The sequence below is a fragment of the Cicer arietinum genome, chromosome 5 (genome assembly GCF_000331145.2).
Source record: "Cicer arietinum cultivar CDC Frontier isolate Library 1 chromosome 5, Cicar.CDCFrontier_v2.0, whole genome shotgun sequence".
NCBI classification, from domain to species: Eukaryota; Viridiplantae; Streptophyta; class Magnoliopsida; order Fabales; family Fabaceae; genus Cicer; species Cicer arietinum.
In genome coordinates, this window is record NC_021164.2 from 65,589,553 (window position 1) to 65,603,684 (window position 14,132).

At 27.9% G+C, this 14,132-nt stretch overlaps 2 protein-coding genes across 3 annotated transcripts; both read left to right on the top strand.

Annotated features, from left to right (window-relative positions):
* Nucleotides 1-794: 794 nt before the first annotated feature.
* On the top strand, nucleotides 795-2,954 carry LOC101513708 (OVARIAN TUMOR DOMAIN-containing deubiquitinating enzyme 4-like). The gene is made up of 5 exons (XM_004502255.3): nucleotides 795-1,265; nucleotides 1,566-1,687; nucleotides 1,930-1,970; nucleotides 2,548-2,646; nucleotides 2,759-2,954. Exons 1-5 carry the CDS (start codon nucleotides 1,220-1,222, stop codon nucleotides 2,898-2,900), a joined length of 450 nt encoding a protein of 149 aa, XP_004502312.1. The 5' UTR covers nucleotides 795-1,219; the 3' UTR covers nucleotides 2,901-2,954.
* A 4,899-nt stretch (nucleotides 2,955-7,853) lies between these two features.
* LOC101514046 (uncharacterized) lies at nucleotides 7,854-12,875 on the top strand. Of its 2 annotated transcripts, XM_004502256.3 has the most exons (4): nucleotides 7,854-8,309; nucleotides 9,998-10,273; nucleotides 10,596-10,733; nucleotides 11,151-12,875. In XM_004502256.3, exons 1-4 carry the CDS (start codon nucleotides 7,992-7,994, stop codon nucleotides 12,714-12,716), a joined length of 2,298 nt encoding a protein of 765 aa, XP_004502313.1. In that variant the 5' UTR covers nucleotides 7,854-7,991; the 3' UTR covers nucleotides 12,717-12,875. The 2 variants fall into 2 exon arrangements, with proteins under 2 accessions (XP_004502313.1, XP_027190223.1); XM_027334422.2 differs by lacking the exon at nucleotides 10,596-10,733 and having other exon boundaries at nucleotides 7,855-8,309.
* The last annotated feature ends 1,257 nt before the right edge of the window (nucleotides 12,876-14,132 follow it).

Genomic DNA, 14,132 nt, shown 5'->3' on the forward strand with positions numbered 1-14,132 from the left:
ATTTTGTAGAAATTAAAATAAAATTATTTTGGTATGATATGATATTATAGAAGACCAAAGAAGCGAAAATGCTCAACAACTTTTGTATGCAATTTGATATTTTTGTAGTGAGTTTTCGGTGTAAGAAGATTTACAAAAGAGAGGAACATTATTTGCATTACTGCTTCAGTTTTTATGGAATATTATTTGTCGTATTAATGCTATTGGAACAAATGAGAGGAGTGGGCATAGGGTCCAAAAATAGGACAAATTACAGCTACTTCGCACAAAGAACAAAGAACCAATTCCTTATTAGGAGGGAATGATAGGATTCTAATAATCATTCATCACATTGTTGAATATATGCCTGTCTCTCCACAATTGTTGTGGTGTGGACTGTAGGGGTCTCACTCACCAATTTGGTTGATCGTTCTCTCATTGAATGTCTTGTCTTTCAAATCACAAAAGCCACTTTCAAATTTCAATATACCTACCCTCATTGCAAAGCTTGTCTTCCAAAATATTGTTGCATTTGAACTGTTGTCAGATTTGGTCTCAATGCATGTTGAAAGTGTTTCGGGACGTGAGAAATAAACAACAAAATTCCAAAGAATTGCTATCCATGAATAATTAAATATTGTATATATAAAAGATGTGACAAGTTAAGATTTTGGAACATTTAATTCAATGTAAATTGTTCTCGTAATTCAGATTCCCCAACAAATATTGCGTGATATATTCATCTAACAATCTAAAAAGCAATTTAATAATTATAACATCACAACTTCAAAAATTACAATTGAAAATCTCAGTAAAGGAAAATTAATATCATGTTTTCTTAAAAGAAAAAACACTTACATCTGCTCCATTGATTTATTTATGAAACAGATTATTTATTTGACAGAATAAAATGCTAAAAAGAAAAGGTTGAAAGTAAAATAAGCATCTGATTCGATCATCCAGTGCTGAATTTCACAGCACAACTCAACTAAAAGAAAAGAAAAAAAGCATTAGAAAAGCTTGGAGGAAGTGTGATGCATGATAGATAGCTAATTTGAAAGTGTTCTTCTTAATTTTATGCAATCACTAAACCAAGACTGTTTGTTTTGACTTCAAATTTATAAATTTCATAAGAATCTATTTTTTTGTATGACTTAAAAAGTACTAATAAACATTTTAAAGAATCTTTCTTCTTAATTTATGTTGTGCTTGATTTGGCTTTAGTTTTGTAGTTCAAGTGATGCTGCAATCAGAAAGATCGCTACGTAGCAACCTTCCGATAACTCGTAAGTTTTTCTTGCTTCATTTAACTGCAATTTTTTATTCTTCTTGAATAAGCTATTTAATTTTTAAAGTGCTTGGATTGAATTAAGTTTCTTGCAAAAGGATAGTGATGATCAAATTATATTTGATATTTGCATTAGTGGTTGTTACTTGTATTATAAGGTTAGACTAGTAGTATAGATTCAATTTCAAATGGAATTGAGTTACTATATAACTTGAAAAACATGCATGTGCCTTGAATTGAAGCTTATAAGTTATAATTTTCAGATTCTACTTAAATTTGAACTGTTTATTTATTGTAGGAATACCAGGAGATGGTAGGTGTTTGTTTAGATCTGTGGTCTATGGTGCTTGTCTCAGAACTGGGGAGCCACCTCCAAGTCACACCAAGCAAAGAGAGCTTGCAGATGAACTTAGAGCCAAAGTAGTTCATTAAATGTTCTTTTTTTCTTCATGAAACTTATAAATTCTGGTTTGACATACTTATTTTTGAAATTATGTAGTGTAATTGGTTTTATGGTGGTCAATCAGCAATATTTGTGCTAATAGATCATACTTTAGTTTAGAGCTCAAATTATATACATATATATAGGTCCTATTTATATGCTGTTTTCTGCATTTTGGTGCATTCTAACGTGTATCATGGGAAAACATTATTCTTTGTAGGTTGTGGATGAATTCATCAAGAGAAGAGCAGACACTGAATGGTAAGTTCATTATCTTCAAAGAAAAAGTTTTGATTACACATTTACACTAATCAGTAGTAGTAGTCTTTGTTTCCATTTATCATTACCTATGAGTCATACTTAACATGTATGATGCGAGAGTCCCACATGTTAATTAATAAAGGATGTTATAACGTGTCAAAGAACAAAATACAATTTTCTAATTTGTAATATATAGATGTTAGTCTCATCTAAATCTCCGCCATCCAAACAATATGGTGTGACACAAGCGGTAAATACTTGAGTTTTTTAATTATTTGATCAGGGATTCAATCTCTTGTTAGTGTATATGAAAAAATATATATCGTGAGAAATCAACTCTTAAATAGATCTTAGTACCTCGAGAATTAGTTTCTGCAAACACACAAGATACCCGCTTTAATAAAACAAAAAAATCTCCTCAATTCTTACCATAAAATTGTATAAAATGCCTAGATTATTCACTACAATATGGCGTTATGAGATTAACTAGTCCAAAATATTAGTTTCTAAATGTTTTCACTTGTACTATGAAGTTAAAGTTTAGTATTCATTTTTGTTTCTGATTTATATTGTACAGGTTTCTTGAGGGTGACTTTAACACCTACACAATACAAATGAGAAAGCCTCAAGCATGGGGAGGAGAGCCTGAACTTCTCATGTCATCACATGTTTTACAGTTAAGTCAATTTTCATTTGCAAAAACTTTCATATGCATATGTCATTTGCCCAATGTTAAGAAGACAAATAGTATTCACTGATATTTTAATTACAATGTGTTATGGTTTTAGGATGCCTATAACAGTGGTCATGCAAGATACAAATTCCAATAACCTTAAAATTATAGCTGAATATGGTCAGGAGTATGGCAAGGAGAATCCTGTTAGAGTCATCTATGATGGTTATGGACACTATGATGTAATACAATCATAGTAACTGCACTGCAATTTATTGTTGAATTATGATAACTATATTATAACTGGACAATGTGCTTTAATGTGACTATGACTTCCTAGTAACAAAGCAGCGAATTCTGATCAGAAGAATAATGTTTTATTAGTTGGCAAAAATATATTTTTAAGGATTTATATAAACAATGAGGAAAATAATATTTTTATTGTTTTAATTAATAACATGACATCTTTGATATTTTAATTTAACTATTTATTTTGTAATTTTCCGAAAGGCAGATTCTAAATAATGAACACATAAATTACATTTATTGCATTTATTTAATATGAAAAGTCTACAAATTATGAACACATTTTTAATAAAATATTATTTAAAAAAAATATTATGTATAAAAATATTGACCGAAATATTCACAATATGTATAAATCAACCCGTTATTATTTAATGAAGATTAAATTCAATAAAAACTAAATAAAGAGAGATAAATTTAATTTGATGGGTGAGGTGAAAAAACTAAAAAGAAGAGTGACAAGGGAGATAAAAAATTAAATTATCTTCATCAACATATTATTAACAATTACTAATAGTACTAATGTAACTTTTACCGTTAAAAAATAGGCTAAATTATATCTGTGGTCCCTTAACTTAATTTCAGGTTAGTCCTTTATCTTGTTTTTTTTTTTTTTTTTTCCGACTTGGTCCTTTATTTTAATTTTAAGTGACAATTTGATATTTTATGTTTTAAAATTTCAACAATGTTATCCTTTTTTATACAAAAATTCAAAAAAAATGTTTAATCAAATTCGTAACGCAAATCTTCAAATAAACTCATATTTTGATACTTTATTTGATATTGTTATGAATAAAGGACTAAATCGGGAAGAAAAAAAAGATAAAAGACTAAAACGTTACCTGAAATTAAGTTAAGGGACCACAGATGTAATTTAGTCTAAAAAAATATAAAGAAAGTCAATAATACAATTCAAATAAGGTCAACACTGTAGTTTCTAGTCCTTTCAAAATGAAACAAGCAGCAGAGGTCTATTAAAACTTTAAAAGACAACAAACCAATTGTAATGAACAATAATTCCTACTCTTTCGCTTGGCTTAAGCAACAAGTCAACATTAATTGACGTTTGTTGCAAAGCAAAAAGCTCCCAAAAAATACTAAACTAACAAAGAAGGATCATAGAAATCTTTTCCTCTTCTTTCTTCATTCAAATAATAAGTACCATTAGAATTCTATAAAAAAAAAATTACCATTAGAGTTATTTGTTAATGATTTTTAACATAGTGATTGTATTAAAGTAGTTGACAAAATTTAATTTTTTTAAACAATTATATTGACACCTTTTGACTACTACCTATTATTTAAAATGTTTATCTTTTAGATCTTATTTATCTTATAATGGAATTCTAAATTTTCATAAATAAGATGATTAACCCCTTAAATAATAGGTACCATTTTAATTAATGAAACGGTGATAGTACTCCTTTTAATTTGGCAAAGAAGCAGACATGCGGAGAGTTCACCAACTTAATTTGTTTTAGCCATATGGAACATTTGTCGGTATAAATTACACTAAAGAAATAAGGAGACATTGTCAAGGCTTAAAACAGGCATTGCATATTATTTTAATTTTAGTAAAAAAATGTTGGCTGTGAGCTAAAAGTATGTGCAGGCCAAATTCGGCTTGAAGGTAAATTGACCTTTAGGAGTTGGAGGAAAGTGCTTGCATTGGAAATATCTATCTACAGTTGGTCACATCTAACCTTCATGTCCCTCCCAATCCATCCGTCTTCTTTCTCTTTTCTTTATTCTTACTCTATATCACATCTAACTTTCCTCTCCATTTGAGATATAATATAGTTAATAAAAATAGATTTATTTGATTTATAATATAAATTAGACTAAATATTACAAGTAGTCTTTTAACTTAATTTCAATTAACGTTTTAATCTTTTATTTTTTTTTTCTTCTTCTCGATTAGATCATTTATTTTAATTTTAAATGACAATTTGATTTTTTATATTTTAAAATGTCAACAATGTTATTTTTTTTCTTTTAAAAATTCAAAAAATTCATCAAAAGTTTCAAACAAACCCCATAAAATTAATTATCATCCTCATTATAATACAATTTCATCAAATTCATAACTTAAATCTTTAAATAGAGTAATATTTTCATCTCTAACAACGTCAAATAAAGAATGAAAATATGAGTTTATTTGAATATTTAAGTTACGAATTTGATGAAATTTGTATTATATTAAAAAACATAATTAATTTTATGGGTTTTGTTTGAAAATTTGATGAATTTTTTGAATTTTTGTAAAAATCAAGATAACATTGTTGATATTTTAAAACATAAAAGATTAAATTGTCACTTAAAATTAAAATAAATGACCAAATTAAAAAAAGAAAAAAAAACATAAAAGATTAAAACGTTAATTGAAATTAAGTTAAGAGATCACGTGTGGTATTTAGCCTATAAATTAAATACATTAATTTTTATTAATTAAATTATAATTCAATTATCTCTTATGAATAGAATCATAAGAAGAATCAGAAATAGTATTTTTCAAGACATAAATAGACTGATACTATTAGTAAATGTATATTTGAAAATAATATTTTTATTAAATTACATTTATTAATTTATTAAGTATTAATGTACTTGATCATTTACTATGAATTATGCAAAATAAAAAATATTTCATTGAAAATAATATATATAGTATTAATTAAATAATATAATTGAAAAATTATAATTAATATCACCTTGAGAAATAAAAATAACAAATATTTGAAACAAATATTTTTACAATTAGATTTACGTTAATAAATATATCTAGTATTTTGTAATAAAACTTACATTGAGAGAGATTTTTTTTTTCTTAAAAGAGGCTTTAGGAACATAGTATTTTCCAATGTTTTTGTAAAGAAAAAACTATTTCTCAAAGTTCTAGTAATATAAAGTTCAACTACCTATGCCATTTTTTTATCGTTCACTATTTTTCTACCTAAGATGGAATTGTTACATTAGTCTTATTTATTTATTTATAATAATACACTAGTCTTCTTTTTATGAACAAGTTGTACATTAGTTAATAAACCATAATTATCTATATCACTTTTTTATTTAATGATAAAAATATTTGTTTAATCTAACAAATGATATTCACTCAAATAGAAATGCAAAGCTACTTGTATAATTATTGTTTGTGATTTAGGTTCTGGTAAGCAGAATCAAAGGTGGAAATTCTGCATAAGGTAGGTCAACAGCCAAATACTAGTAATAATCTTCCATAAGCTAGGGTCAATCTTTTTCAATCACCCAAAGCTAGGAAATAATAGTTTTTTTATTGATACAAAATTATTTTGACTAATAGATAGAGGAATAGCTTTTCACCAAAAAAATAAATAAAGGAAAAGCTAGATAAGATACTAGAATCTACGCGTCATCGTTGTAGTAATAAAAGATTTTACATCTAACTAACTTAAGCTTTACAATAAATAATTTCAATACATACATTAAAATTCAAGAATATTTGTAGATTGCCCTCTAATTGATACTGTCTAAATGAGATAAAAAGTGAATTAATGTGTTATTTTAATAAACTGATAAGAAATGTGTAAAACGTACCATTTTAATGTTAAAACTTAAAATCAATTATGAAAACATTTATTTTTACTGAAATATAAAAACTCGACAACATAGAAAATCAACATTATAAAATAATTAAATCACAACATGAATAAATATAGAGATTAATAATTACGACATCCGTCTTATATTATAAGTTATTTTAACAAAAAAAAAGTCTCATTCTATTCTATGTATCAACAAAGTATTAATTATTTTTCTATTATACTCTTCTTCATTATTATTGTGTTTTCGATTTAACATTTTTTCTCCATTCCTTACTTAATACAGAAGGAGATACAGTAAAATGGTATATATGAAACATTATACTATTTCTTTATAAAATTTACTATATTAATTAATTACATTTCATAATTATTATTCATGTATGTACCAATATCCTAAACTGATTAGTAATATGATATGAATAAAGTAAATATCACTTATAAAAATGTAGGATATCACTAAAAAAAATTAGATACCACAATATTAACACATGAGAATCATATTTTTCTAAATATATCAATACAGAAAATAATAAAATTGTATAGAATCTAATTTTTATTATTAATACAAATATATACCGCATACTATGTAGATTTGTATAAAATTTTATTTTTATTATTAATATTCATACGTAAAGACACAACTTCATAACAAATATGTCTCTTTATATAAATTTCTTTATTTTTATCTAATTTGACACATAGAATAGATTTTTCAAGGATATTTTTAGCAAATAATAATATTTTTAGCAAAACAATGAAAGTATTCCATGTTTTTTTTTATCAAGTAGCATCGGCTAGATTCACATATATTAAATATAAAGAAGTAGATAATTAGATATTCAAATTTTTACGTATCAAAGTCGTTGCAATTAACAATTAAGTGTAGAGAAATAGAAAATGAAAGATTTAAATTTAAATTTGTGCATATTAATGTTTTTGCCGTTAAAATTAAATATAAAAAGTTAAAAAATTACATATTTAAATTCAAACTCTTGCGTATCAACGACAAATTTCTATATAGCAATATAGCAACATATTAACAAATTTCTATATAGCAGCGTATCAACAAATTTCTATGTATCAATGTCTTACGATTTACTATTGAGTGATGATTCATTTTATAATTAGAAATATTGAATATTTTTAGCCAGCTCAATTAGCAAAAACAATTTAATTAAAATTTAATTGGTTACCTCTTTAGAAAAATATATAATATTTGATTACCAAAAACAAATATTTTTTTTCCTATTATAATTGAAGCGTAATAACTAATAGTTAATAATACACATACATTATAAATATATAATAAAAGCCCCAATTTCCCTCCTCACTACCTTCCTCTCTGGTTTCTATCGAAAGTTGCAACACTTTAATTCATAAAATTGAACACTAAACAACTTACTAGTTTTGAACACTAAATAAACTGTTCTGAAACTAAACCAAAAAATAAAAATAAAAATGATGGCGTTTGTGAATTCCAGTACAGCGTTGAAGAAACAGGTTTTTCCAATTGACTTCGAAACAGAGATGTCACAGCATCTAATAGACGCCGTTCATCACGGTGATAACGAAACTGCAATGGAATGTGTAGCGAATCGTTTGGTGGATGTTAACTTCATTGGAACGGTGTCGTTGAAGTCTAAAACGACGGAGATCGTGCTTCAAGATGAGTCACCTCACCGAGTTAACTCGGTGTATGAGGAGTTTAAAACTGAGGTTACTGCTCTGTTTTTGGCTGCACATTCTGGAAATTTGATGCTACTTCGTAAGTTACTGGTAAGTAACGATTCCGAATGTTGCTCCTTTTTTTTTTGTTTATGAATTTTTTTTAATTACGAATTTTGAAAATGATGCTGAACATTAAAAAAAATTATTATTACGAGGCTTTTGCGTTTTGATTTTTCGAAATGCGATTTTGGTTATGATTAATTAATATTGTTGTAGTAAGTATTCATTTTTTGTGATTTTTTGGGTACAAATCAGTTTTGCTTCGTGAATTGGATTTCATTCGGTTACAAAGTACCATGGTTTATTATCCCTTTTCAGTTTATTTGAAGCTTACTTTGATCAATTTTTCACAATTTATATTTTCAGTTAATCAATAATAATATTTGACATTTATTTTAATCAATAATAATAATAAGGAGTGTCAATTGAATATAAATTAAACTCTATGCGTTTGAAAAATCATATTATGTGTAAAAAAGAAGAAAAAAAGGCTCTATTAAATAAAACAGTTAAATATAAGTGTGATAATTTTGCTTCCCGTTCAATTTTTTTTTTCTTCCAAAAGAAATATCGATGACATGCAAAATAATTTTTTCACACTTAATTGCGTTAGTTATTAGCAGTTAAAATATTTTTTATTTTTATGTTTAGTTTTCCCTCGTTAAACTGTTTTTGGTTTTTGGAGTCACGTGATGCAAGTCATGTAGTAACAATTCTGAAAAAAACGGGATATTCTTAAATTCTTAATAGAAAATATGCTTCATTTGCACATTTTAACAATGTTTTTTTAACGTTACTTATACAGAAGGCAATGATTGGATTAATGATATTCAACTTTTACACAAAATGTTGTGTCAAAAATAAATAAATAAACTTTTACACAATTGTGTTAAGGCAATCCAATCTGCAATGTTTAATAATTTGATTTAGCATTCACATCTAGCTTGTGGGTTTGGTTTGGTTGGATTTATTTTCATCTATGTTAGGGGTATCTTTCCATTCCAACCTTATTCTTTCGGATAATTGGTCTACCCTCATATAGTCATATTTGAGATTGCTAACTCTGAACTCCATTTAATTTTTTTAACCGAACAACCTTTAATATTGTTATCAGATCATATCATGCATCTTGTCTGACATTACTGATCTTCCAGACGATAATTATTATTTGATTCTTTTTTCCATGAATTACCCTTTTAACTAAATTTTATTTTATATATAATGACATTTTAAAATGTTTAAAAATATTAGTTGAGATGTCATATGTTACAAGAAATTTTATCTTATTGTGTTCAAGTTAGTCCGTGACATCTTATTGGCTAGTAGTTGTTGACAGTACCTTGGTGCAATTTGATTCCTTTCTTTTTTATCAGATCTTATTATCAGACAATAAAGAAAGCTAATTGTTTGAATTGATTTATTTGAACTTACACTTGTAAAATTGTTTGGGAGAGATTATGAAAATAATTCATGACATGTTCATAAGCTGTTTTCAGCTTATTTCTATTAGCTCTCTAAGATGATTTATGAAAGCAGCTTATAACCTATATGAAAATGATTTGACTCTATTTTATTTTTTTTCATATAAATAGCTTACGCATAAACACTTATCTGATAAGCGTTTATGCTATAAACACTTAATTAAGTTGTTTATCTAAACAATATTTACTAGAATGGTGACATCTTGTTATCACACCATTAGTTATTAACTTAATTTTGACATTTTGATGGGATAGAATGTGGGAGCTAATGTAAATCTGAGATTGTTCCGAGGCTATGCTACAACAGCAGCAGTGAGAGAAGGGCACCTGAAAGTGTTGGAGGTCCTTATCAATGGTGGGGCGTCACAACTTGCATGTGAGGAGGCTTTACTTGAAGCAAGCTACGTCGGACAAGCCAGATTTGCTGAGTTACTCATGCAGTCCAACATGATCCGTCCTCGTGTTGCAATTCATGCCCTTGTCTCTGCTTGTTGTAGAGGCTTCATTGAGGTTGTTGATGTACTCATCAAGGTAAGGCCATTATAGTTATACTCTGTGTAAGTCTGTGAAACACTGACACAAACACCATAACACACTGACAGTCATATGCCGACACTTGTAATAATTTGAAAAAAATAGAGTTGATTGAAATATAAGTATATGTGTTAGTCTGATGTCGCCGACACTGTGTCAGACACCGAACACGATCTAAATAGGCTATATTTGATATGGGATGTGCTTTCTCTTGAAAGTTTATGGTAAATTTTGGTCAACTATACAAAAAGAAAGAAATGCCAAAGAGTATATTTGATTACTAAATAGTAAATGACACTTTTTTTGGGTTTGTTGGCAGCATGGAGTTGATGCCAATGCAATAGATAGGACTCTGCTTCAATCTTCAAAGCCATTTCTTCACGCTAATGTTGATTGCAATGCATTATTTGCTGCTGTGGTCAGCAGACAAATTAATGTTGTTAGATTGTTGTTGCAGGTGGGTGGGCTTTTAACAATATTAAAGTAATAATTATGTAGATTCATACAGCAAAACAAGTCAATTTTATTGTGTAGATGGTCAAATTGGTCCATGAAATTGTAAATATAGGTTAATTTAATATCTGAATGTTGTGAATAGGCAAATATGTCGCCCAATTTATAACATGTCAGTCATTTTAGTTCCTCCGTCAAATTTTTCTGTTAAAGGGTATGAACTAGATGTTAAATGCATACGTGAGATCCCAAGGTCATGGATGCCACGTCATCATTACCATGTCACAGAGATCATTTTGCCCGAAAATATCTGTTGGGATTGTTTTATTGGTCGGTCAAGTTTCTGCATTGAGTACATTTATTTTATATTGTATTAATCAAACTTTAAAAAAGGTACTTATTTTCTGACTTTTGCAAACAGGTTGGTGTAAAACTTGATATCAATGTTAAATTAGGGGCTTGGTCTTGGGATACAGATACAGGAGAAGAATTTCGTGTAGGTGTTGGACTAGGTGAAGCTTATCCAATCACATGGTGTGCTGTGGAGTATTTTGAATCTACTGGTTCTATACTTCATATGTTACTCTTTCATCTCCGACCTAATAGTTTTCACATTGGAAGGACTCTCTTACACCATGCCATAATATGTAACAATGAAAGAGCAGTGAACATACTTCTAAATAATGAAGTGGATACAGAACTAGTAGTGAAAACTACTGAAGAAACAAATATACACCCTATTCACATCGCATCCCGACTTGGATCATACAACATTCTTCAGTGTTTGATTAATAATGGTAGGTGTAACTTGGACTCTCGAACAAAATCTGGTGATACAGCATTGATGATTTGTACTAGGTATAAACATGAGAAATGTCTTAGAGTGTTGGTATCAGAAGGTGCTGATTTGGGGTTAGTGAATTCAATTGGTCATTGTGCAACTTCAATAGCAAATTCTATTCAGTGGAATGAAGTTTATCAGAAAACAATTTTGGATATAATTAGATCAGGAAAAAGTGTTAAATCAAGCAATGGTTCTAGATTTTCATCTTTGTTATTTGTCACACGTGCAAATGACATAGAGGCTTTGAAAAAACTCACTGAAAAGAAGAACATAAATATAAATGAACAAAATGCTAATGGATTATCAGCTGCAATGATAGCTTCTGCAGGGGGTAATGTGGAAGCTTTCAAGTTGCTTCTTCATGCTGGAGCTGATGTGATTAATCTTAAAAACAAATATGGTTTAACAGCTCTTAATTTCATTGACATGAACCAAAATAGTGAAATTTTTCGTAAGGTGATGTTTGAATATTATGCAGTTAAAAAGGGTTATTGCAATTTTAGTTCAATTGATGTGAATCCTCTTCACCGTGCAGCTTGTTATGGTGACATACACATTGTTGAAAAGTTATTAAAAGAAGGGTATGATGTGAATGGTTTTGATGAACATGGATACACACCGTTGATGTTAGCAGCAAGAAAAAACTGTGGAGAAATGTGTAAGCTTTTGATATCTTATGGAGCAAAATGTGAAATTGAAAATGAGAGACACGAAACAGCTCTTTTACTAGCAAGAGAAAACGTGAAAGGAAATTATGCAGAACGTGTGATAACAGATGAGGTAGCTAGAAGAGTTGTGTTGTGTGGTGCAAGTGTGAAGAAACATACAAAGTGTGGTAAAGGATCATTTCATACTAAGAAACTTGTAATGGTTGGTGCTGCTGGAATTTTACGTTGGGGGAAATCAAATAAGAGAAATATTGTCTGTAAAGTGGCTGAGGTTGGACCAAGTGAAAAATTTCGATGGAACCGTAGGAAGAAGTTTGATGTTGATGAGGCTGGAATGTTTCATGTTGTTTCCTCTAAAAATAAGGAGGTGCATTTTGTTTGTGAAGGTGGGGTTGAAATGGCTAAATTGTGGGTTAGGGGGATTAGATTAGTTACAAGTGAAGCCATTTTTGGATCTAGAGCTAATACAAGCTGAGGGACCATTGGATAAGGTTGGAGAAATAGTTGTAGTCTCGTCTGGTGATATATCAGTTCACTTTTGGTTTGAACATATACATTAATCTGAGTGTCCATACTACACATATCATAGTTGTGTATAATTGACTATCTTTATTGTAGATTTTAATTTTGTTAATATCTGTGTAACATGTAAGGTTATAAATTCATAGAGTTTAATTTTGATAAAAAAAATATGAAACCAGTTTAACAAATACTAACATGAATATAGTATGCGACTCGTATCACGTGTTCAAACCTTAAACTGAAAAAGATTTCTTTGTGGTTAATCTGTAATTAATCCAGATCCAATTTACTTAAACTTAAATTTTATGCTAGATCAAAACCCCGATAATGTAATGATTGGATCAAGTTGAGCGGTTTAGTAATACCGCTATTGGGGACTTTTTATTAATAATACCACTAAAGGACAAATTAATTATTATATTACCACTCTTTTTAAATTATATACGATTCTACAATGCTTTTGAAAAAAAAACAATTTGAGCGGTGAGAAATTAGTACTCTTGGTGAGAAATTAGTACTCCTGAAATCGACTCCTCAAAGGTAAATTATTATTATTTTTTAAATATACATGAAATCGATTTTCCATGTATATTTTTTTTTAAAATATATTAAATATATATATATTTAGTAATGTGATATTTAGTAATCTGCTATTTAGTAGGCACAAATATAGGGGATTTGATTAATTAACGATTATTTTTTTTAATATCTTTCATAATAATAAATATATAATTTATTATTCAATAATTATTATTTTAATTGAATTATTAATTTAAGAAATTATTATTTTAAATAATTAAATAAATATAATGCTATTTATTTATTTTTAATAATTATCTAATTAAATTTTACTTTTTATAATTATTAAAAAACTTAAATAAAATAGAGTCCATAAAATTAACAAAATTTAATAAAATATTATAATTAAACATACAAATACAAAATGAACTAATTTTATTACAATTAACTAATTTTCATCGAAAGTATAAGTACACATTTATTTTTGCTATGTCCCTTGTTCCGACACAAACCACATTTCTTGGGGTATGTATTTTCGAATCAATTAACGCAGTGCTCAAGGATACATGCAATCTTCTAATAACTGTTTTTATATAATAAACATCCTATAGATCGAGAGTTTTATATGCAGAAAAAAACTGTTTTTATATAATAAACATCCTATAGATCGAGAGTTTTATATGCAGAAAAAAGACAAAAGTAAATTCAAGAAATGTATTGGTCATTTTAAATTCAACAATTAAAGAAAGAAAATGTTCACATGCCACATGCCACATCAGCATGTTCTTATTTTTCTAAAAATTTATAACTATTCTAAATAAATAACCACTCAATCGAAAGAGTACCTCGA

Bases quoted from the DNA above. Each gene is read 5' to 3' on its own strand.
- LOC101513708 (XM_004502255.3), top strand. From the start codon at position 1,220: ATGCTGCAATCAGAAAGATCGCTACGTAGCAACCTTCCGATAACTC. The intron at 1,971-2,547 runs GTAAGTTCATTA...TATATTGTACAG, and splicing joins AGAAGAGCAGACACTGAATG to GTTTCTTGAGGGTGACTTTA. The intron at 2,647-2,758 runs GTTAAGTCAATT...TTATGGTTTTAG, and splicing joins ATGTCATCACATGTTTTACA to GATGCCTATAACAGTGGTCA.
- LOC101514046 (XM_004502256.3), top strand. From the start codon at position 7,992: ATGATGGCGTTTGTGAATTCCAGTACAGCGTTGAAGAAACAGGTTTTT. The intron at 8,310-9,997 runs GTAAGTAACGAT...TTGATGGGATAG, and splicing joins TGCTACTTCGTAAGTTACTG to AATGTGGGAGCTAATGTAAA. The intron at 10,734-11,150 runs GTGGGTGGGCTT...TTTTGCAAACAG, and splicing joins TTGTTAGATTGTTGTTGCAG to GTTGGTGTAAAACTTGATAT.